Consider the following 25,762-nt stretch of genomic DNA (forward strand, 5'->3'; position numbering starts at 1 on the left):
AAGGCTAGTGCATGAGATATGTAAATAACCTGTCACTCACAGCAACGGACTAAGGTTTTTCTCTGTAAGTCCATTTTTATTTACACCTACTTTAATCTACTTTAATCCACTTTAATCTCTGAAAATTGATAAATACCTAATGCAATAAAAAAAAATTGTTTGCCTTGTTCTGCCAAAAATGTTTAAAGGGTTAGTTCACCTTTATCAAAAAAAACTGCCTAAGCAGATATAAGACCAAAATTTGACCAAAATTAAATGACTTCCTTGCTTTAGGTGTTGGCTATTTAAAGACCTCATGAAGCCGGACTGGAAAACGCACAAAACGTTGATAAGGATATTGCTAAGAGGTCCAACTGTAATGCCTTGTACACACAATCGGAATTTCCGATGGAAAAAGTCAGACAGAATTTTTTCATTGGATATTCCAACCATGCGTATGCCCCATTGGACTTTTACCTTCGGAAATTCCGACAGACTTAAAAAGAGAACACGTTCTCTTTTTTTCTGTTTGTGTGGAACTCCTCCGGAGAAAAAATCACGTATGCTCGGAAACAATTTGACGCATGCTCGGAAGCATTGAACTTAATTTTTCTCGGCTCGTCGTAGTGTTGTATGTCATCGCGTTTTGGACGGTCAGAATTTGGTGTGACAGTGTTTATGCAAGACAGATTGAACGGAATTCGAAAAATCCATCTGAGTTTATCCCAACGGAAATTCCGATCGCGTGTACAAAGCATTACTGTTCACCTTCATTACAGGAGCGAGCTCTAAAACACTGAGCTTAAAGCCTACTTCATTGAGGGGGGGGGGGATGCATGTGAGGAGGTTTGAATCAGAGAAAGAGCTCACACCTATGATGATGAAGGTGAACACTAACAGCCAGGCATCTCTTAGCAACATCCTAAAAATGTTACAGTTGGGCTTCAAGAGGCACGTCAATGTTCTACACGTATAGCAAGGATATTATTCAACTTTGGTTTTTACCTACAAGATGTCCCTTATCTACCTACACCAGTGGTTCTCAACCTGGAGGGTCAAATGATGATTTGCCAGGGGTCACCAAATCCTGGGCTGTTCCTGAAGCCCGCGCCTCTTTTTTGCAGCCACCCAGCAGGGCTGTCCCTGGAGCCCACGGCCGCCCACTCAGCCTCTTTGCAGCCGCCCATTCAGTTCACGACATGGCTGGGGGGGGCAGGCAGAGACTCTAGGTCAGCTGACTGGTGAGGAATGTGAAGTAGGAGAGGCTGGAGGAGACCGTATCTCCTGATTTTGGTAGAGGTGTCACTGCTATGAGACACTACAAAGTCAGAGACATAGTGAGTAACACTACCTGTGATTATAGTTCCCATTAAAAGTCCCCACTACAGTTCTCAGATCAGCAAATGACCTTGATCAAGAGCACCTATGTTGGCTGATCAGAGCTCTCCCCCAGCACTGCCACTCATCCCAATTCTCCCACCAGCACTGCCACTCATCCCAATTCTCCCACCAGCACTGCCACTCATCCCAACTTTCCCACCAGCACTGTCACTCATCCCAACTCTCCCACCAGCACTGTCACTCATCCCAACTCTCCCACCAGCACTGCCACTCATCCCAACTCTCCCACCCCCAAGGAGTAAGGGAAGAAATAAAAATATAGAATATGTGGAAAGGAAAGGAAAAAAGAGGGGGAACAAATAAAAAGAGAGAGAAAGATTAAGAGAAAGAGCAAGAAAGACGACTAGGTTGAGGGATGGGTTTTTTTTTTTTAAATAGGATAGAGAGATAAAAGGGAAAGAAAGGAGAACAAAAAGTGGTACATACTAAAATGTACCATAAGTGGTTTTAATACTTCACAAATGTAAGGGTTAGGGGCACAAATTACTTGTTTTGCCTTGGGTGCTGACAACCCAAGCTACGGAAATTTTTACTGTTAGGGGTCCCCACAACTTGGGAAATTTTATCAAGGGGTCACGGCACTAGAGAGGTTGAGAACCATCGGCCTAGACAGTTCTTTGGTAAAGGCAAACTAGTCCTTTGAGCTAAAGAAAATGCTAATCATGCAGCTATTGTTATTTGATGTACTTATCACTTTCTACCACTAGATGTCCACACCTGTTCTTAGTTCCTTTTATTAAAATTTGTGATCTTATCTAGTTAGGGGGAAGTCAGGCATGACACCTGTGTATCCTCTACTATGGACTCTGAGTGCCTTCTTGGGAGAGCCTGTTTCTGATCAGACTCAGGCTGGGTTCACATTTGTCCAACAAACGCTTCGACATTGGGAGCTCATGTCGCATGACGTGTGAAAATCAATGTTTCCCTATGAGAGACGTCTTAACTGGTCCGACACAAGTCTGTCCAACTTTGAAAATGCTGCCTGTACTACTTTGGTCCGACTTTGATCCTACTTCAGCCCAGTGAATATAATTGAAGTCGGATAAAAGTAGGATCCTTGTCCTAACCATCCGACTTGTAACATCCGACATTTTGATTACAGCAGCAGTAAAAATAATTTATCTCGCACTGGGATTGTTTTGATTGGTCAAAGAACAAGTCAGACTATCACAAAGTCGGAGCAAAGTAGTATCCTGTTCATGAAAGTCGGATGGATGTCGGACCAATGTAGGACCGATGTAGGACCGATGTAGGACCGATGTGGCAGAGCAAAGTGGGATGAAAGTCGGATGACAGGCTGGGCTCACACTAATACGACACAACAAAGGGCCAGTTCACACCATAGAAATGCAGTCTGGATACGTTCCAGGTGCTTTTTTGCATGCACGTTATTAATGCGTTCCAGTGCATTTTTGATGCAGTCCAGTGCCTTTTAATCCCCCTCTTTTTTTAATAACCTTAAATAAAGACTTGTGTGTTCCAGTGCACTTTAGATGCATTTCAGTTCGCTTTTGATACGTTTTTCTAGTACTGGAATGCACTGGTGTGAACTATGCCATTAAAACCATATAACCAACTTTCCTTGGGTTTTTGATGCAGAAAAAAAAAACGCGCTCGACTGTATGTAGTGTGAACTGGTCCTAAGAGTTTTCTCAAGATTTGGATGGCCATTTTTGAGACAGAGTTATAGCATACATCCCAACAGTCCTGGATTCTGATACAAATTTTGGATTTCTCAAGATCAGAGTATTGTCCTACAAAACATTCCTGCCCTGTATTGCTATTTTTCCCAGCTGTTGCAAGGCAGGAGAAATAACAGCTAAAACCAATTAATCTGCAGCTAGGCCACAGTTTAGTTATTCTAATGCAGTGATTCTCAACCAGGGTTCTGTGGAATCCTAGGGTTCCTCCAGGGGTTGCTAGGGGTTCCTTCAGCATTGGGCAATTTCTACCTCTCGGATAAGTTCCCACTGACACAATTTGATTTTTTTTAGCTATCTGTAAGGACCATTCTTCCCACTGACCATCACACTAATGTATCATGAGTTGTAGATTTCACATTTTTAGCAGGGTTTTCCTGAGACCATAGAACTATTTCAAGGGTTCCTCTGTGCTGAAAAGGTTGGGAAAGGCTGTTCTAACGTAACCATTCATAAGTTCTTTAACTGCAGCCAAGCAGGAGGCTCTGAAACTGTTAAGTGCATACTCACACCTGAAGTGTCCTACTCTCCCATTGGCTACTTTCAGACTGAGGTGGTTTTCAGGTGCTTTAGCGCTAGAAATAGCCTCTGAAAAGTGCCTAAAAACAGCCTCCTATTTGTTGCAGTGTGTCTTTTAACACTGGGGTGGTGCACTTGGGTGACGTCACAAAAAGTCCTGCAAGCAGCATCTTTTGGGTGGGTTGGAAGCATGGTATTTAGCGCTCCCAAAACACCAAAGCTCTTTGAAATCTGCGCAAAACTGGACTTTTTAGCAATTTTGTTTTGATAAAAAGCGGCCGCTAGCGGCCAAAAAGTGCCGCAAAGGCGCTGCTAAAACAAGCTGCGCTTTAGTGCTAATGATCGGGCGTCCCAGTGTGAAAGTAGCCTAACGGGGACGATCACATTATCCGACGGGAATTGTGTGATGACAGGCTGTTGTCGGGAAATCCAATTGTTTGTATGCTTCATCGGACAATTGTTGGATTTTCTGAGGACAAATGTGGGATAGCATGCTTTAAAATTGTCCGCCAACAAACGTGTGTTATCGGATTATCCGATCGTACACACACAAGTCTGTCGAACAAAACTCCAAAGTACAAACATGCATGCTCAGAAGCAATGCTCACCATAACACAAAATTAGCAGCAGTTGCCCAAAGGGTGGCGTTAAAGAGCTGAAAAACCACACAGTTTCCAGTTTGTTGGGAGGCAATTCTTTGCAAGACAAGTTCCTGGCCAACGCCTTTCTGACAAAAGTCCTACGCTTTGTCCGCAGAAAATCTGATCGTGTGTGTATGAGGCTTATCTGTTCTTGCATTGGGAGCTTATGGCACAGATTGGAACTCCTTTAGTTCTGTTGTCCTGTTTAGCTGGGTAGAATGGGACTCAAATATCCTGTGCCCTGTCAGTGGAATTTTCACCAATGTCCTACCACAAAATGTTCCTCCTTTCTGAGGGTTTTTCTAGGAAATGCACACATTCTATTGCAGTCAGATGAGGGTGTGGGAATTCTTACTACAACCTGTTGCTAAGAGCATAAATTTGTTCAGAAAGCAATAGCATCTGACAGTCAGTTATGGAAAAGTTTGCAGAATTCTTTCAGGTTCTAGATTTGGAAGAGCACGGGTTCTTGTAGTGATATTGTGCAAAAGAATATCAAGTAATGATTCTGGAGTCCTAACATATATTAAAGGGTCACTAAAAGAAAAAAATTTTTTAGCTGAAATGACTGTTTACAGGGTATAGAGAAATAATAGTTAACTGATTCCTTTTAAAAACGATTAAAAATAGATAAAAATCAATCATATAATGTACCTCCTAGTTTCAGTTTCGTTTTTGCATCTAGCTTAGTTTTTGCATGTTATTTGATGCCTCTGTGCTGGACAGACCCATAGAGTAGTATTGGTTTGGAAAACGAAACAAGAATCTCCCAGTACTGTGTTGATCAGGAAACAGACAACCAGGAAGTGTCCAGAACAGAGCAGAATTACAGGAACATCAGAGCAAAAACGAAAGGACATGAAACCAGGACTGCAGTAAGGTAAAGGAAGCTATTTAGCTAAAAAAAAAAAAAAATCCTTTAGTGACCCTTTAAGTCATTATTTGGATTTTCCACACAAGAGATGCCACACCCTAGAGTTGTTGATCTTCCCAAACTACACATATGCTACATATATAAATAAATACAACGTGCAGCTTACTATGGAGTTTCTAACGGCAACTAGCCTTTTCATTTTGCAAATACATTTTTTACCAGAGCCTAGTCAATGTAGTGAAATTTCACTCTCCAACGAATACCCAGTCACCTGTAAGGAAAAAGAAAAATCTGTATTTTTGCTTGCAAATGATTGAATGATGGAAGTCCACAAAGCTTCGCCCCATTCACTATGCTCTCTAGAGAATTCCCTTGCAAAGTAAGTAACAATAGGTGAAAATGAACACCTATTGATAATGTTCCAAATTGTACAAATGGACTTATTCTTTCTGGCAGACATTGCTTTTACGACAAGCAATGCTTGATACCATTAACTCTATTTTATTTTGATCCTTTGTCCTCCTTGACTATCACATATCAGGCACAGTTTGTACACTGTTGAGTAACTATGAAATGTGTCATATTACTGGTTAATCTTTTATGGATATAGATACTGTCATTTGCAGAGGCTGGGTATTTTTTTACCACATCATCATAAATTCTTTAAAAGAAATTCACACCTCTATGCAATGTCTACTGGCATCAACGCATTCAAGGTCACGAAAACTGGGCCTTTAGTTGTTTTGATCTAATTTTAGCCTTTTTTTTGGCTGTCCTGATGTCCAATCTGATCAGCTGATACATTTGTCTATCAAAGTACATTTCTTATTTTGTGAAAGTGCACAGGCTTACTGCTAATTGGTTGCACGTCTGTAAAAACATACGCATACTGGATTGCAGCCCAGATTCTGCTTTAGCTTGTGGCAGTGTTTTTTTGTAAAGCTGGGAAGTATATATACCACATTTTGAATAAGAGTGTCATTGGAAGGGCTAGGCGATGCAGACCATATTTGGATGAAGAAGGTGCCTTAGGCCAGACTAAGCGGAACATACAAAATCTGAAAAAAGGGGTGTCATTGGAAGGGCTGGGAGATGCCGACTATATTTGGATGAAGAAGGTGCCCTAGGCCAGACTAAGCGGAACATACAAAATCTGAAAAAAGGGGTGTCATTGGAAGGGCTAGGAGATGCCGACTATATTTGGATGAAGAAGGTGCCCTAGGCCAGACTAAGTGGAACATACTACAATCTGAATAATGGGATGTCATTGGAAGGGCTAGGAAATTTATACCACAGTCTTAGTAAGAATACGTCAATGCATTGTGAGGCCTTATGCCGCGTACAGACGGTCGTTTTTTGTGATGAAACAAAACGACGTTTTAAATCATGAAATAAAACGACGTTTTTGAAACATCATTTTCAAAAACGATGTTGCCTACACACCATCGTTTTTTCACAATGCTCTAGCAAAGCGAGGTTACGTTTCACCACTTTTTTCCATTGAAGCTCACTTCATAACTAGCTTCTGGGCATGCGCGGGTTTAAAAACGTTGTTTGAAACGTCGTTTTTTGCTACACATGGTCAATTTCTGTGAAACAAAAAACGACGTTTTGAAAAACTACACAAAAAATTCGAGCATGTTCGAATTTTTTTTTGATCTTTTTTTGAAGACATAAAACGACGTTTTGCCCACACACGATCATTTTAAATGACGTTTTTTAAAACGTCGTTTTTTTTCATCACAAAAAACGACCGTCTGTACGCGGCATTAGTGTTTGTTATAATTTTTACGTCCCCTTATGGCTCATTTCAAGTGACTTGAAAAAAGTATTCATACCCCTTGACATTTTCCACATTTTGTCATGTTACAACCAAACATGTAAATGTATTTTTTGGGGATCTTATGTAAATTTAGCGCCTTTAAGTTTTCTGTAAACCGGAAGTGATATTATGATATCCCTTCCAGGTTACTAGATCGATAGATACTAGGTTGTTTGGGCCTCTTGGTGGGATGGGACAGCCTGTGCGAACCGCAGAAGGTGGCAGGAGGGGGGACGTCTCCTTCCTCTGCTTGGGATAACAGCCAAGTGGCTTCTTAACCGCATGGGTTGTTATCCCAAGAAAAGCCAACCGCCAGCTCTAAAAAACGGCACTAAGGTGATGTGTGCAGCTGCAGGCATCAACCTGGTACAACCCCTTCAAGCCATGGTCAGCGTGAAGGGGTTAAAATGTCCATGGGCTGGGTGCACAGGAATTCATCAAGTGCATTGACGGGCTGGACATTTAGCAGCGTTGGGCTGTAGGTTGCTGTCCCATGATCTAGTGGAACATCTTGCCTTCAGAAGTCACCTAATTAGTAAATAGAGTCCACCTGTGTGTAATTTAATCTCAGTATAAATACAGCTGTTCTGTGAAGCCCTCAGAGGTTTGTTAGAGAACCTTAGTCTTAGTGAACAACCAGCATCATGAAGCACCAGACAGGTCAGGGATAAGGTTGTGGATAAGTTTAAAGCAGGGTTAGGTTATAACAAAATATTCCAAGCTTTGTACATCTCACGGACTTGCCCTGTTCAATCCATCATTTGAAAATGGAAAGAGTATCACAACTGCAAACCTACCAAGACATGGCTGTCCACCTAAAGGAGAGCATTAATCAGAGAAGCAGCCAAGAGGCCCGTGGCAACTCTGGAGGAGTTGCAGAGATCCACAGCTCAGGTGGGAGAATCTGTCCACACGACATTGTGCACCCCACAAATCTGACCTTTTTGGAAGAGTGACAAGAAGAAAGCCATTGTTCAAAGAAAGCCATAAGAAGTCCTGTTTGCAGTTTGCAAGAAGCCATGTGGGGGACACAGCAAACATGTGGAAAAAGGTGCTCTGGTCAGATAAAACCTAAATTGAACTTTTTGGCCTAAAAGAAAAAGGCTGTGTGTGACACAAAACTAACACTGCACATCACCCTGAACACACCACTGTGAAACATGGTGGTGGCAGCATCATGTTGTGGGATGCTTTTCTTCAGCATGGACAGGGAAGCTGGTCAGAGTTGATGGGAAGATGGATGGAGCCAAATACAGGGCAGTCTTAGAAGAAAACCTGTTAGTCTGCAAAAGACTTGATTGGGCAATGACCCCTAAGCATAAAGCCAGAGCTATGATGGAATGATTTAGATCAAAGCATATTAATGACCTAAATCCAATTAAGAATCTGTGGCAAGACTTGAAAATTTATGTTCACAGATGCTCTGCATCTAATCTGACAGAACCTTATCTGTTTTGCGAAGGATGGCCAAAATGTTCACACTCTAAGGACCAGATTCACAGAGGAAATACGCCGGAGTATCTACTGATACTTCGGCGTATTTTCAAATTGGCCGCGTCGTATCTTTATTTGTAATTCACAAAAAAGATACAACGGCTTTTGGCAAAGATCCGACAGGCGTACGGCTTCGTACGCCTTCGGATCCTAGGTGTAATTTTCCGGCGGCCGCTGGGTGGAGTTTGCGTAGTTTTCCAGCGTTGGGTATGCAAATTAGCTGTTTACGTACCCATTCGTCGCAATCTCTTACATCGTCGCTAGTCGGTTTTTCCCGTCGCAAACTTAGGCCTGCTTTTTCATGGCTTACATTTAGAACAGCCATGTTAAAGTATGGCCGTCGTTCCCGCATCGAATTTCAATTTTTTTTTTCCGGAAGACGTCCGGGAATACGAAAAGACGTAACGCACGTCGCCGTTCAAAAAATACGTCGGGGCGCCGTAATTTCGCGCAAAGCACATCTGGAAATTTTCACACGGAGCATGCGCAGAACGTTCGGCGCGGGAACGTGCCTAATTTAAATGGTACACGCCCCATTTGAATTAGGCGGGCTTGCGCCGGACGGCTTTACGTTACACCGCCGTAAGTTTACACGCAAGTGCTTGGTGAATCAGGCACTTGCGCTGAAAACTTGCGGCAGTGTAACGTAAAGACGATACGTTACGCCGCCGCAGATATATGTGAATCTAGCCCTAAATGTGCAAAGCTGGTAGAGATATACCCAAAAAGACTTGCAGCTGTAATTGCATCGAATGGTGGTTCTACAAAGTATTGACTAGGGACTGAATTCAAATGCACGCCACACTTTTCATATATTTGTAAAACCTTTTTACAACCATTTATAATTTTCCTTCCACTTCACAATTATGTGCCACTTTGTGTTGGTCCATCACATAAAATCCCAATAAAAAACATTTACGTTTTTGGTTGTAACATGACAAAATGTAGAGAATTTCAAGGGGTATGAATACTTTTTTTCAAGGCACTGTATCTTCATTATTGGAAATTCTGGGGAAAAAAAGAAATAAAGAATGGAATTGGAATTTGGAAAAGACTATTGGGTATATACTAAGTTCTGAATAAGAGGGCATCATTGGAAGGGCTAGGAGGTATGTACGGACATCTGAATTACAGAGTGCCATTTGAAAGACAGGGTGTCATTGGAAGAACTAAGAGGTATGTACTAAATTTTCAATAAGAGGGTCTCATTGGAAGGGCTACGAGTTATACATTTTGAATTAGGAGACATTGGAGAAGTTAGGAGGGATATACTACATTCCGAATAACAGGGCATCTTTGGAAGGGCTAGGAGGTTTATACTACATTCTGAATAAGAGTGTGTCAGTGAAGGGCTGGGAGGTATACTCTACATTCTGAATAAGAGGGTGTAATTGAATGGCTGGTAGGTATACACTACATTCTGAATAAGCAGTTGACCCTGGAAATCTCTGCATGCACATGGCAAAAGTGCATGTAGATGCAGCTATGCCCTACCAAGCTTCCAAACATCCTCCCTTTCCACAGGCCTATTACATACAGGGTTGCAATCAATTTAGACAAGGCGATGGGGTCCTTTGGTAAAACACTACAAAAATCTACAAACCGTTTGTATTTAATTTATGCTTGTAGAAATTCAGAAAAGCTATGTTTACTGGTTTATTCAGTTCTAAAGCCTCGTACACATGACCGAGGAACTCGACGGGCGAAACACATAGTTTTCCTCGTCGAGTTCCTTGTCAGGCTGTCGAGGGAACTCGACAAGGCAAGTTTCCCCATTCCCGTCGAGGAAATAGAGAACTTGCTCTCTTTTTGGCTTGTCGAGATTCTGGACAGTTTCCTCGACGAAAATGTACACACGACCGGTTTCCTCGGCAAAAAAATATCTCCCAGCAAGTTTCTTGCTGTTTTTTGCCGAGAAACTCGGTCGTGTGTACGAGGCCTAAGTCTGCCTTTTTAATGGTTTAATCTTTTTTTTCCAACACATTGTTTTGTTTTGCTCTCTAATACATTAACCACCTCAGCTTGGGAAGATTTTACCCCCTTTATGACCAGACCATTTTTTGCTATTAGGCACTGCACTACTGGAAATTGAATAGTCATGCAACACTGTACCCAAATGAAATTGATATCATTTTTTTTTCACAAATAGAGCTTTCTTTTGTTGGTATTTGATCACCATTTCAGAAGATAGAGCTGGAAACTTTAATGAACCTTAATACATTTTATTAGTACATGAGAGTAAAAAATACAAACGGGTATTTTATTACCACTAGGGTTTTTTATTTTTTGCTATATGAACAAAAAAAATTGAAAAAATGTGGTATTCTTCTTTCTGTTAGAAAAAATATCCAATAAAATCAAATTTCTTCATAAGTTTAGGCCAAAGTGTATTCTTCGACATGTCTTGTGAACAAGAAAATCCCAATAAGTGTATATTGGTTTGTGTGAAAGGTATAACGTCTATAAACTCTATTATATACTGTATACAGCCCTCAAAATTTCCACTCGCCTGCTAGCATTTGGCGAGTGGATTTAAGATGGGGGCGAGTGATAACAGTTCTGCATGACCAACAGTTCAATCTGTGCCTACACTTAGAGCCACGCTGCGATTGGCGGCCGAAGAGGAAAGGTGAGTGCCCAGGAAAAGTAGTCGGGGGAGCCGCACACATGCAGAGCAGTACACAGGTGCTCTCCTTACAATTCTCGTTAAGCCATGGGACCTGATAGTATGACCTCTCTGCGCTTGGCTTCCCAACCTGACCAATTTAGCTGGAGAGCAGGAAGGAACAAGTGAGCAGGAGGACTGCGATTATCACCACTCTGGGTGTCCCAGGTAGGCAGTGCAGCACAGCGCTCACCAAGAGTTGCCCTGACAAGAGAGCGGCAGTATGCTGTGCGGTGTCAGTGTGTGCTGTGTTGTGGTGTCAATGGCTATGCAGGTGTGTGAATCTCGGTGCTGGATTGTACTCCCTCCCGCTGTGCTGCAGCTCCTCTCCTCACTGCCCGACAATGAAAGGGGGAAGTGGGGACATGCAAGTGTGGAGCCACACACAGGGGCTCCTGATTATGAGAGTGGGTAGAATAGGAGAGGGAGAGAGAGAGGAGGATGGATGGGGGTTGCAGAGGAGACAGCAAGAGAATGGGGGAAAAGACCTGGTTCTAGAGAGAAGGCAGAGGAGGAGGAGGGAGTCTAGTACACAAGAAGAGGGAAAGCAATATTTGCAGAAGTAAAAAAGTCCATGTCCCTCTGGTTTGCCCCAGTGCCATATCCCTCTGGTTTGCCCCAGTGCCATATCCCTCTGGTTTGCCCCAGTGCCATGTCCCTCTTGTTTGCCCCAGTGCCATGTCCCTCTGGTTTGCCCCAGTGCCATGTCCCTCTGGTTTGCCCCAGTGCCATGTCCCTCTGGTTTGCCCCAGTGCCCTGTCCCTCTGGTTTTCCCCAGTGCCCTGTCCCTCTGGTCTGCCTCAGTGCCCTGTCCCTCTGGTCTGCCTCAGTGCCCTGTCCCATTGTGTTAAAGTTTTTGTTGGTAATATTTAATTGTGTAACTTGATTCGGCATAAAACATTTAACAGTGTCATTCCAAGAGATAATCTACAAGGGCGTTTTTAGCAGCGGAATTAGGGGCGGGGCAGTGTAAGGGTTAGGTGAGGCAACTGGTGGCGAGTAACACTTGAGGCCTGGCTAGAAGCTCAGGGCTTGAAATTTTGAGCCCTGACTGTATACATTTGAAAATGTATCAATTCTAATGTACTGACATCCTATGTAATCTCCTAATGCCGCGTACACACAACCGCTTTTAATGTCCTAGCAAAAAAAATATGTTTTTCTCGACGTGATTCTTGTCAAGCCTGCCTTGCATACACATGATCGTGAAAAAAAAAATGCTTGAGCAAAGCGCGGTAACGTACAACACGTACAACGGCACTATAAAGGGGAAGTTCCATTCAGATGGCGCCACCCTTTGGGCTGCTTTTGCTGATTTGGTGTTAGTAAAAGTTTGGTAAGAGACGATTCACGCTTTTAAGTCTTCGTACTTTTCAGTCTGTTACAGCGTGACGAATGTGCCATCTCCACGCTAGTTTTACCAGAATGAGTGCTCACGTCTCATAACTTGCTTCTTGCATTTTTTTTTTCGTCGTTAAAGCCTACACACGATCATTTTTCAAAATTTAGAGCATGTTCTAAATTTTTAATGCCCATTTTTCACGTTGAGAAAAATGCTCTGGAGCCTACACACGATCGTTTTTAATGACATTTAAAAAAGTGCATTTTTCACGTCTTGAAAAACGGTCGTGTGTACGCAGCATAAGGCCCTTAAAATGCCAGTGCAAATCCCCCCAATTTTTTGGAAAGTCGACAGTCTGAGGTATTTAATAAGAGGCATGTTTTTTTACATACTCTCATCAGATTAGTTCAGTGTCACCATAGTAACACTGTACTACTCTGGGAGGGGGCTGATCAGGATTTTATATTTTTATATAGTTTGCTGTTACAGTGATGATCATTGTAACAGCAATGCTTTGGGTTACATTCATGACAGCTGTGATTACTAGTGATCTGTGATTGGCTACAACTAATCACATTGTACAGAGTACTGTGATTGGCCCAGGTACCATGTGATAGCTGTGGGCCAATCACTGCTTCATTCTGCAGGAAATACAGCTGTTATGAATTAAATTAATTCATAACAGCTTTGTAGATATTGTGATCATGATGTAATTCACGAGACACAGCGTAATGTAAATATTCGCCAGCAAACCAAGGATCTTCAATTGCATCCAAACAATTTTTATTGAAGAAAGATCACATCACAAACCATGTAGTGCAAAATTTCAGAGCCATGCAGGACCCCTTCATCAGGCATGTGATTATCACACTCATCACATGCCCGATGAAGGAGCCCTGCGCAGCTCCAAAATTTTGCACTACGCTGTTTGTGATGTGATCTTTCTGCAATAAAAATTGTTTGGACACAATTGAAGATCCTTGGTGTGCTGGTGAATATTGTATATATGTTGTGTATGCTCCAGTATCCAGCTGGTGGTTGCTGCAGCACCCAGTAATATTGAGAGTTCATTCCTGAAACATGTGCAATGGGAATATGGAGTATTATCCGTGGACACATCAGTCACGGAAGCAGCGTGGAACAATCTGCATGATGTACATGTAATTCAGAGCTATTTTAGACCACAGAAAGTGATATAGCAACATTACCACTAGTTCACAAGATGTATATGGTCATTAAAACCATACACAGGCATACCAAACAAGCTGCAGGGTCAAAGATTCCACTATACAAAGAAAAACAAGGACAAAACAAATCGTTTTTTTTTTCCCCTCGGAAAAGCATACACACGACCGGTTTTCCCGCTGGGATAAAGTCCGCCGGGAATCCCGGCGGGAAAAAAGAAAACGTTCTCTTTTTTCCCCCGCAGTTTTCCTGTCGGGAAAACTGCGATGGAGCATACACACAGCCCGGATTCCCGGCCAAAAGCTCTCATGGCAGTTTTCCTGTCAGGAAAACCGGTCGTGTGTACGAGGCATCAGGGTGTTTAGGCATATAATGTGCCCTTGTTAACCTTAATGTGACTGTAGACGATCATCCTGTAAAACAGCCCATTCAGTTTAAAATAGAAATGAAAGCCAAAACATTTTTGTATAAATATAATTTTTTTATAAATACCTATTTTATAAGTGTACACATCCCCTCTGTTCTCAGCTGTATAAGTGTTGGAGGGGGGGGGGTGTGGCAGCAGCACACCGAGCAAGGGGAAAAAAGGGGACTAGTAGGGAAGCAAGGGGACTAGCAGGAACACCAGGGATTTCACATAAAGGAAGCAATACAAAGAGAAAATGATACTTTATCAGACATACAGGTACATGCATATATCATAGATATGAAGTGTTGGAGTAACAAACGCTTTAAACCTCTGAGGATGGACAACTCACTTGCTAATTAACACTGTGGACAATTTTACTCTCTGCCTATCTCGCACCTCTGACACACTTTGGGGGTTATTTACGAAAGACAAAGCCACTTTGCACTACAAGTGCACTTGCTGTAGATCCGAGGGGGACATGCAAGGAAAATAAAAAACAGCATTTTAGGTTGCACATGATTGGATGATAAAATCAGCAGAGCTTCCCCCAATTTCAGATCTATCCCTCAGATTTACAGCGACTGCACTTGCAGTGCACTTCTAGTGCAAAGTGGATTTGCCTTTAGTAAATAAATCCCTTTATGTCCTTCCCTAATGTTCAATATTTTTAAGACTGGCTATTACAAGTCTAAGCTTAGTTTTGGTAAATTTAAACTACCACGTTTGGCAAAAGGTTATTAGATTGTTGGCTAGACACAATACTTCATCCACTCACATTTTCAGCTGTGCTATATTTTTAATGTTTTTTTTGTTGTAATGTCATACATAATCCTTTTCTGTCAAATTATTTGTGGGAACAAAATAACATGGTCCGTTGCTACAGAAATGGCACCTGTCCCGGGAAAACCAAAATAAGCACCAAAAAGTTGTTGAAGAATTTGCATACCTAAAGGAACAAGATAAGCATATTGCTTATCATTTTCTTTATTCTGCTTGACATAGCCAATATACCAAAAAGGTGGAAATTAGCTTTTAGCCACGAGAAAATGAAATGCTATAAATGTAATTTAGCAGAAACAAATGAAAGATTTAGAAAAGCTTAGCAATTATCACAAACAATAAAGAGCCATTTAACAACTGTCATCTCTACCTTTTATAAAAGATAACTTACCTCATTGCAAAATATGAATCCAAACCTGCTGAACCTACTTTCCTAAATAATATTTTAGTAAGCTTTTGATTAAAACACTGCAACATAAACCCAGCTGTATACAAGAAAAACAAGTATTCACGTTTCAATATTCACAAGAGAATAAGGCAAGCAAATGAAGCATCTCTTGTGAGCTCATACAAGTTTAGCACAGATTGTTGCCACATGCAGACATTTTACAACAAGTACGGCATTCACAGCTTCAAAAGGTTGGAGAAATCGAAGAGAGAGATTGCAAGAGGTGTCTGTGGTACCCAATCTCGGCACTAAATCTCTCCCTGCCTGTCTATGGGCAATAAATAAAACTAAAACTCACAAAGCATACAATCTGACATTTTTGAATAAAATCTGATAATCTGCCTATTGACTATGTAAAAGCAATTAGACTACTAAGCAATTATTGAACATGCGTATCAATTTGAAAAATGTCATGACTTGCTGGCCTTGCTCTGGTCATCTCTACATGGAATGGAACATTGGATAAAATCATTCAGCTGATGCCTCTGTCTGTGTGCCACACATGCTGAGATCTGTTCCCATCTAGGTACATATTGATTGGTGAATGATATCTGTAACTTGAAAGCTAATCAAGAATTTATCTAAAAACAGAAACACCTCTCACCTCAAGTAACGTCTGCGGCTGCCCTGTAGTGTAATCTGGATGGGCACGCTAAATGACTGCCTGTGGGCTACTGGCGGCATCCACATCTTTTCTCGGAATATTGCCATCAGTCCAGAGTATGTAACACAGACAGACAGCTAACTCCATGTCTTGGCCATCACCTCCGAATAGGGACCACTTAGATACTTTTCCAAGTGCTTATATGTGCTGTCGTTAAATTGTCCCAAATTAATACGCTTGAAAAGTAAGGAAAGTAGATTAGCTGCTTTAGTGCCAAGAAAGAGTTTGTCTCTAGTGAAGATAACAGGCCTCTAATTAAGGCTTGTGTAATGAAAAGCATATTTGATCACCTGGGTGCTTCTATATCAGGCACTGACATGTTTCTATAGAAACCCTTATCCCACTGAGACATTCTAATGTCTCAAGAGCACGGTATGGACTGGAAGGGAAGATTCTGACTTCTTGTACAGCTGGCTCACATGTCGAGTCAGAGGAATCGCACGTCATATTCGCATCTGTGCTGCTACACCAGGGTTTCTCAGCCATTTTCTGCTGGATGCAGATCAAATCTGAATTAAACAAGGAATGATTGTTTACATATGTATTTCTAGATCTGTTGAACATCATGCCATATAAAACAAAGATTAGAAACTGATACAAAACATACCATATAGTGCCAAACAGATTAAAGTTGCTAATTGCTTCAAAACTAGTCCATTAATTCATAAAATCCTAAATTATTGTACTTGTTTTGAAATACTTAGCACCTTTAATCTGTTTGAGCACTGTATATTATATTTTGTATTTATTAATATACTTTATTCAGCACCAGCACTTTAATCATATTTGTTATCATATGTTTGCATTTATCACCATATGATTTGATGTATTTTACCTATTTAATCTTTTGAGTGCCTTTTATTTACTGTTTCTGATACAATTTATTGAAAGATGCACGAATTCAGAGCAACAGGTTGCCCACACAGGGGGATCAATTGAAAAACATAGAATTACAGAGAACATCAATAAATTAACCAAAAACAGGTCTATTATGTAGAATAGGTGCTCAGAGTATGACCCCGTGGCACAGGCCTGCAAAACTGACCAAAGTCTAAAGGCATCGGCACATATCAGGAAAAAAAGAGGGTGAAGCCTGTTGTGGAAAGGATAAAAAAGAGAGAGAGAGCAAGAACATGAGAGAAGACAAAAGGGGGGAAGAGGGGGGAAAGGGACAAAAGGAAGAGAGGCGGAAGAGAGGGTAAGATACCCAAAGGATAGGATCTAGGCCAAATCATTAAGTGCCTGCTCGAATGCAATGTGGGGAGAGCGTAAGACCACCAAAGAGACCAAATTTTAGAAATTTGGCATGGAAGTCATGTAGACTACTCAACATTTTCTCATTAATCGTAAGGTCAATTAATATGCTCCTCACCACAGCAATGGAAACAGAGGGCTTTTTCCAGGCTCTGGCAATGGCTCTTTGCGGCAATAGAAAGGTAAGTCATCAGTTTTTGTTGGTAAAAAAAACAAGCCCTGGGGCAATCAAGTGTATCGAGGAAGGATTAGATCTGCAAGATGGTGCCAGGGGAGCAAAGACAGGTGAGCTTGATGTTTTTTGAAAGGGGTAATTGGATTTATGTCACAGAGAAGACACCCTGAAGTTGAGTGTAAGAGAACTGTCAGAGCACTCCGGGCGCACACGCGCAAGCATATGCGCACAAGGAACTTAATTTACCAATACGCATGCGAGGAGGAGCGTGCACATTCACGGGAGCGCGCCCACGTGTCCCCTTGGCGCCAGACAGCCTATTTAAGGGGCGCACTGATCCCAGCCTAGTGCTGACGGATCTCAGCTGTTCTGGTCTCTGTATCCTATGTGTACCTGCCTAAAATCAAAGGCTGGAAAAGTTATTGCTCTGAAAAGTTAAATAACAAAAGTTAAAAAAAAGTTGTTTTATTGAGTTAAAGGGGTTGTAAAGGTAAATGTTTTTTCATCTTAATGCATCCTATGCATTAAGGTGAAAAAAAAAACAATGGTACCGCCCCCCCCCCCTCCCGAACCCCCGTTTTAGTTACCTGACCCCTCAAAAGTCCCGCGCGCATCCATGTGATGGTCTTCGGTTCCCAGCCTGGCCGTTGATTGGCTAGGCTGGACGGATTGATAGCAGCGCAGCCATTGGCTGGCGCTGCTGTCAATCACAGCGGATGACGCGGCGCGCCGGGGCCGAATGATACAGTCGGCGGCTATGCCCGCCGCTGTATCATGGGAGCGCGCTCGCAAAATCTTTCCACCATGCGAGCTTGCTCGCATAAAGGTAGAAATCTTTTGCGAGGAGGAGCCGAGACAGCCGCCGAGGGACCCCAGAAGACAGGGTTAGGGGACACTCTATGCAAAATGAGCTGCACAGTGGAGGTAAGTATAACATGCTTGTTATTTAAAAAAAAAAATGTCTGCCTTTAGTGACCCTTTAATGTTAAATTGTTACTGTGTGTTATTCTTACCTGTTGTAATTTGCTTTTCAGGAATGCCAATCAGCACAGCACTGATCTGTGTATTCTGACAGCGGCAGGATGTTGCTCTCATATGTCAATGCCTGCAGAGCTGCAGTGGGAGATCTAAATCTCCAGTTTAAAAAAAAAGTGTGCGAGCTCAGCATTAGGAGCGTGGGTGGTCAGATGGCAGTAGTTCCTATTCTCGGCATATATTTTGTTCACTTTTTTCTGGCAGAGATTTCTTAAACCACATTGATCAATGTGAATGGAGGAATCTGTTAGGATATATTGTTCGTTCAGATCACAAGCCCCCTAAAATGCCAGGATAGTACAAACAAATTAACTATTTTTGGAAAGTAGACACGCCAAGGTATTTCCCAAGAGGCGTGGCGAGTATTTTGTGGATCTCATTTGTTGCAACATGTTTTTGGAAAATAAAAACTTTTCTTTTTCCATTTTTCATAAGCTTGTGAAAAAAAATTATTTTATTAAATATGTTTTGTAACAGAAAGTAGAATATTTTTTTTGTTTTTTTTTTCAAAATTTTCAGTCTTCTTTTTTCATTTATATGATAAAAAATAAAAAAACATGTAGTGATCAAATGATATAAATTTAATTTGGGTACAGTGCCAGTTATTGCCAGTTAAAGTAGTGATTTATTTTGAACGTATCACCATGTACTGTATTGTTCTCCCTGCTTGTGGCTAGCTTCATGCTTGAATATTAAATACATCTTTTTGAATGTGGTTCAGCAGTCAACATGTTATTGGAAACCCCTAAGTTCTGGGATTGTCTTGCAAACATTTTTTTCTTTGCAATTTAAAGGAGAAGTCCAGCCTAAGCTTGTTTGGCTGGGTTTCTCCTATGGGTCACAGGAGTGCAATTTGTTTTTGCACTCCTGTGACCCATTTTCAGAAGCGAGCGGTCTGAAGTCTGCTCTCTGCTGACATCACAGGAATCAGTCATTCCTTGTCATTACGTCAATGGAAGTCGGGATCGACCAGGTGCCTGGACTGACACCCGTCTCAGCCTCTCAGCGAGCCGCTGAGACGGACGTTCCGCCCCTTCACAGCTCAGCGCTCCAGCGAGCGAGGAGGAGCAGAGCGGAGATGCTGATTGACAGTCAGCAGCTCTCTGCTCGGGGAGCTGTGAGAACTGAGTCATCAGCAGTGTTCGATCGCTCAGTTCTCAGTGAAGAGGCAGCGAGGGACAGGTGCAGCATTGGACTGATGCTGCTTCCACCTAGGTAAGTATGATAGGGAAAAAACAAACAAACCCATACTTCTCTTTTAAAGAAGAACTCCAGCTTTTCACACAAGCTGGCCCAAACAAATTATGTTCCTCATTAACCTATGAAGCCGCTGGATGTGCGGTATAAAGCTGTGGCTACATACAGCATACTGCACTGTTAGGGGTGCAAGCTGAGACTTCCTGTATCAAATCCAGAACACAGGAGAGTCTAAAGCAGGGGTGCTCAGCCATTCAGAAGGAGTGATGTATTCAGTCAGTGAATACAAAGCTTCTTCTGATTGGCTGAGTCAGAGATGTGACATCATCTTGCCACCTCTCAACCAATCAGAGAAGACAGTGACAGTGAGAAGACAGTGATTATTGCTAACGACGATAACAGCTGCTTGCAATAACTACATTTCAAATCTGGCATGCTGGTTGTACTCAAGTGGCTATTCAGCCTGCCTATACATGGTTCGAATCTCAGCCAATTACTGCTGAACTGGCAGAGATTTGAACCATCTTTGGTTGGCTTTACACACTAACGGCTGAGTTGAGATTAGGGATAAATGGGGTACTTCATATTCTCTCTTATTGAAACTCCATACAGCCTACATAAGCAGAGCAGGCAGGTAGCAGGAGCATATAGGAAAACAAAACAAAATCCATGTAATGCGTCAACACAAAACTATTTATTTTTAACTTCCTTAGTGATTACGTTGCTTCTGCCTACTCCCCAAATACCCCTTTGCCCCCACTTACCCCAATAAGCAATCATGAAAAACACCTTAAAGCAGGGACATAATGTGGTTACATGATATACTGCAGCATATATGGTTTCCTCTGCAATTTCCTGTTTCACCCAAACCCACCCAGCACTTGCCCCTCTCACAAACAAAAGCCTAACACCTAGAGTGAGTGCTGGGACATGCAGTTTGCAGAGTCAGTTCTGGGGCATCCACAGTAGATGGCATGGGAACGTGCTGGATAGCCCTCCCCTAAAACCTATAGCGCACAGGCAGCAGAAACACTGATTGGAATGATTAAAAAAAAGAGGCGGGGCATAAATGTGAGCAGGGTTAAGGTCATTATATTGATTTAAACTGCAGAATGCAGAGCTGTTGCATTAGTAGGGGATTTGTCTGACCAATGCTGCACCCACCTAGGTAAGTATGATTTTGGGGGGGGGGGGGGTTCATACTTCTCTTTTATTATCAATTTATAACCTGTTCATTTTCATATTTATTCAGCTTCTTCTTTTTTTTTTATCAGTTGTCTGAGCTGGCCAGAACTAGTCCCAAAGGCAGACTGTGCCACATTTCCCAGTTCTTATTGTGAAGAAGTCTTTTCCTAGGTGGAAGCTAAACCTCTTTTCCTACAGATATAAAGAGTGCCCCCTTGTCTTTTATGTTGACCTTAAAGCAGAGCTCCACCCAAAAGGGAAGATCAACTTGTTTGCCGCCTCCTCCTCCCTGGTTTTGACGGGTACCAACTCCCACTTCTGGGCTAATCTCATTGTGGCCAAATCACCTGGAAGTTTGGCCCCCCTCATCCTTCCCCCGCCGCTGGGCCGACCCCAAAGCACAGTGTGATTTGCGCATAGGTAGTAGGTAGTGCTTCGCACATATGCAGTAGGTAACCGACTGACGTAGCAAGGCTTCACTGATGGTTTACCTTACAAGAAATGGCAGCAGTATCACCTGAGAGCCGATTGAAAAATCGGCTGGTGTGAAGACACCTCTGGATTCGTGGACAGGTAAGTGTCCTAATATTAAAGTCAATAGTTTTGCACCAGGTTCACTATATGGACCAAATACTGGTGATTCATTTCAAGTAATCTCTCCTCATATTTTAGCTCCTCCATGAGTCTTATCAGTTTGGTTGCCCTTCTCTGCACTTTCTCCAGTTCTCTGATATCCTTTTCATGAACTGATCCCCAAAACTGAACTGCACATTCCAGATGAGGTCTTACTAAGTATTTGTACAGGGGCATAATTATGTCTCTCTCTCTTGAGTCTATACCTATTTTAAGACAAGAAAATATGCTTATTGCTTTAGAAACTGTAGCTTGGCATTGCATGCTATTCATAAGTTTATGATCTACCAGGACACGCTTTAAGATGACTCCCCAGATGTTCTCCCCATAGAATGTATCATGTATAGTATTTCTATTTTATGTTTTTCCTAATAGTAATAAATAGATAAAATATATGCAAAAATCACTATAATGCTGGCACTTGTATGACCCAGTGCCAGCTTTTCAGGTGAAGGGCAGTCTGCATCTAGGAAGGTACCAGGAGTTCTACAAGCCAGGTGTCAGGATGAGAGAAACAGGAGACAGAGTCGAGAGTTAAAATGAAGGTTCGAACAAGCTGAGTTCACTCAAGCTCAAAACAATAACATTTAGAAACAGTAAATCTGTAAAGAACACCAAAGAAATTGCGCCCAAAGACCAAACTATACTCTATAACGAATAATTAAATATTTCTGAGTAGTCTGGCGCTATTTAAAAAAATAGTACAGGCAGTGCACACGCAGCTGGTGCAGCAATCTGGGGATATGAAATCCCTGTTTTTCTCCCCCTTCTTTTTGCAGGACCGCCAAGACCGAACAGAGCAATGATCTGTGCCAGCACTGACCAATGAGAATCGCTCTGACCTGTCCCAGAAGCCATTGTTTGCCTGGACTGGTTTTTTAAAAGGGCACCAGGCTACTCAAAAACATATGATTGCTAATTATAGAGTATAGTTTGGCTCTTGGGTGCAATTTATTTGGTGTTCTTTACTGTATTTCTGTTTCTGAGTTTTATTGTTTGAGCTTAAATAAACTCAGCCTGGCCCGACCTTTAAACTCTTGACTCTGTCTCCTGTTTCTCTCATCCTGATACCTGGCAAATAGAACTCCTGGTATCTGCCATGATTTTGACTGCCCCTTCACCTTGCCAACTGGTTTGATACTTGCCACTGGGTCATACATTTATCTAAAAAGGTAAAACATTTTAATACAGTTGCAAAGTTTGCTGGATAACATTAGTAGCTCCCTGATTGATGTTGCTTGATGCTGGGAACAGTTCTTTTTGAAGAGACTGCTGGATGATTGACTAGACAGGTTGGTTTCAGACACAGCGTTTATAGTTTGTTTGAAATAAGCAATTAAATATGTTGGTTGACCCTTGTCAGTTCTATTTAGTAAAACAGTCTAGATAAAGATATCAGACCAAGTGCAATAACTTATAGCATTGAATAGACTTCATTTTTTGTAAGGATCAGTTCAAAAGTAATTGTATAACGTATTACACCTTGCTTTTGTGAGTAAACCCAGATATGGTGCTACTTAGACATGTGCATTCGTTTTTGTCCGAATGCATTTTCGTCCGAATTTCGGGTATTTTCGTTATTGTTTTAACAAACGAAAACGAACGTGCAGAATCCGTAATTCAAAAGATCTGACATTTTCGTTGCTACAACAGTTTGATATAGATAGAAGATTCGACATGACGCTGACAATAACAATCTGTGTCTATTGAATCTGCGGTCGAATGTGTGTAATCAAACTCTATTAGTCCAAGATTATTCTACATAGAGAGGAAAGATTCAACATAGAGAGAAAAGATTCAACATTATAGAGACAGTGTTGGGGTAGACCATTCGACATGAAGATTCGACGAAGCAGCGAAAAACATACAAATGTCGAATCTGTCATTGAAGGCTTATGGTGTCTGTCGCAAGTTCTAATGCCGCGTACACACGATCGGTTTGTCTGATGAAAACGGTCTGATGGACCATTTTCATCAGACCAAACCGATCGTGTGTGGACCCCATCGGTTATTTATCCATCAGTTAAAAAAAATTGAACATGCTTTAAAATTATCTGATGGATACCTAACCGATAGATAAAAACCGATCGTCTGTAGGCACGTCCATCGGTTAAAAATCCATGCATGCTCAGAATCAAGTCGACGCATGCTTGGAAGCATTGAACTTCATTTTTTTCAGCACATCGTTGTGTTTTACGTCACCGCGTTTTGACACGATCGGTTTTTTAACTGATGGTCTGTAGGCACGACTGACTATCAGTCAGCTTCATCGGATAACTGATGGAAAAATCCATCAGACCGTTTTCATCGGATTGACCGATCGTGTGTACAGGGCATTAGAAGATTTGACAAGCAGCTAAACTGTAAGACACCGCGATCGTACATTTTCGGTCAAATGCTCAGCCTATAGGCTATAGAGGAATTTGAATGTTGGTTGACTAGTAATAATAATTTATAAATATAATTATTACTAGTGTCATACAACATTAGACTTCTCCTATAGCTTGTAGGACGGAACATTCGACCGGAAATGTACAATTGCGGCGTCGTACAGTTTCGCTGCTTCGCCGAATCTTCTTAGAAAATTTGACAGACACCATAAGCCTTCAATGACAGATTCAACCTTAATTAATTCAGATTTTTGGACAAATGCATTTTTGAACGAAACAAAATAAATAAAAACGAATTTCGGGAGTCACTAAATAAATGTATTTTTCAAAAGAAAGCAAATTTCCAAAACAAAATATTTCAGTGTACACATGTCTAGTGCTACTCAAATAATGAGATACTAAAATAGTAGCAATGAACAAGAAAAAACTGAAATAAGCAGAAATCTTAATCTTAAAATAAGTGTCATCTCAAATTTTATGAGAATAAGTTCTTTAATCTTTTTGTCAAAACTGATGAATGAGCTGCCATGTATTTATTGTCATATTTTTCTAAGAAGAAACCTGTGTAATAATACTACATGTTTTCTGCCCTGTGATGTGACAGAATAGGATTACCGTATTTACACTTTCAAAGAAGTAGAAACACAAATCATTTTACTTACCCTTCATCCTGCACCATAACAAAGGATTTATTTATCTGAGATTACGTTAATATATATTTACAATATAGTATAGACCAGTGTTTCCAAACTTCATGACATTGAATAATTGTAATGTGATTTTTTTTCTTAAATTTCAACTTTAAAAAACAGAATTTCCTCTTGAACCAGTCAAAACTACTTCTAGAAAAAAAAACTCTCTGCCAAGAACTAATACATACATCAAAAAGTCATAATGTAAATAAAAAAAAATAATAATAATAATAATAAAAAAAAAAAATATATATATATATATATATATATATACATAAAAAAAATGTAGGCAATGTGGATCCCCCACTAATTATAGCAACAGGAAACTACAAACACATCCCAAATGTCTCTGGCAAGGTTTAATGTCACCAGCGTCGGTCCATAAAGGTGCTCTAAAGCCCTAGCCTCCATTACTGAAAGGACTGGACAAACGGCTGTCATCGGATTATCTGTAGTTGGGTATCAATCAAAATCTAATCCTCTCTGATTTCTCTAGCTGCTCTGTCTACACTTTTAATCACAGTCCCCAACACACAAACACAGAACAAATGAAATACTTTACCCGAAAACAAGAATACGGGGCCATCAGACTGTTTTGAGTCCTGAGTGGATGTCTTTTTGTTCGTCATCCTTCATACACCCTTGATTGATCTTTGCTTAATATTCCCTGAAAGAATTTTAGACCTGAAGCTTTTGTATTTCTGAACATGTTGCCTTGCCAGGGATTTTTTTCTTTTCTTTTTTTTTTTTTTTTCACATCAGGCTGACTGACCTCTGAATAATTGATGACTATTTTGTTGTCTCTGGCTGAACAGGCTAAACTTGTACATAATCTTTTTGTGTTAAAGAGTAAGGAAGCTTTAGCTACTCAGTAGCTCATACATATTTTAAAAGGTGGCATCTGGTTTTGCTTTTCTAGGGGGCCAATAAAACCGTGAAATGCAACAGTATTCCCAGGAATGTGTCCATGAAATAATGACGTACAATTTCACAGGCATTATCCAATTCATGTTTGCAATTAATCCACTGTGCTTTCAGTGTGTATTATGAAGGTGATTTGTGACTTTCCAGAAAGGTCACATCACACAATTTAAGATATTTATGGCTCCTAGATTAGCCATTAGATAACAAAGATAAGATAACAAGGCTGATCATACTAAGTAGAGATGGAGAGAGGAAAAATCACAGCGCAAGGACAGGAAGTACACCTCCAAGTACAATGTGTGGAGCTCACTGAAATATTGCAATGGGATTACTGTGAAACCAGACTAGATAATC

General features: G+C 41.2%; 1 protein-coding gene across 3 annotated transcripts in view; it reads right to left on the bottom strand.

The window, feature by feature from the left end:
* The window catches only part of KCNMB3 (potassium calcium-activated channel subfamily M regulatory beta subunit 3), a 37,615-nt gene extending 12,262 nt beyond the window's left edge, over window positions 1-25,353 (bottom strand). Inside the window, exon 1 of one of the 3 annotated variants that reach the window (XM_040349412.1) lies at window positions 25,047-25,353. In XM_040349412.1, the coding sequence (XP_040205346.1) occupies window positions 25,047-25,113 (67 nt within the window). In that variant the 5' untranslated portion in view covers window positions 25,114-25,353. Of the gene's footprint in view, window positions 1-15,202; window positions 15,368-15,863; window positions 16,416-25,046 lie in introns of those variants that run through there. The other 2 variants (XM_040349410.1, XM_040349411.1) reach the window with 2 other exon arrangements.
* Between the last annotated feature and the right edge of the window lie 409 nt (window positions 25,354-25,762).

Source organism: Rana temporaria, chromosome 4, assembly GCF_905171775.1.
Source record: "Rana temporaria chromosome 4, aRanTem1.1, whole genome shotgun sequence".
In the NCBI taxonomy this organism is placed as follows: domain Eukaryota; kingdom Metazoa; phylum Chordata; class Amphibia; order Anura; family Ranidae; genus Rana; species Rana temporaria.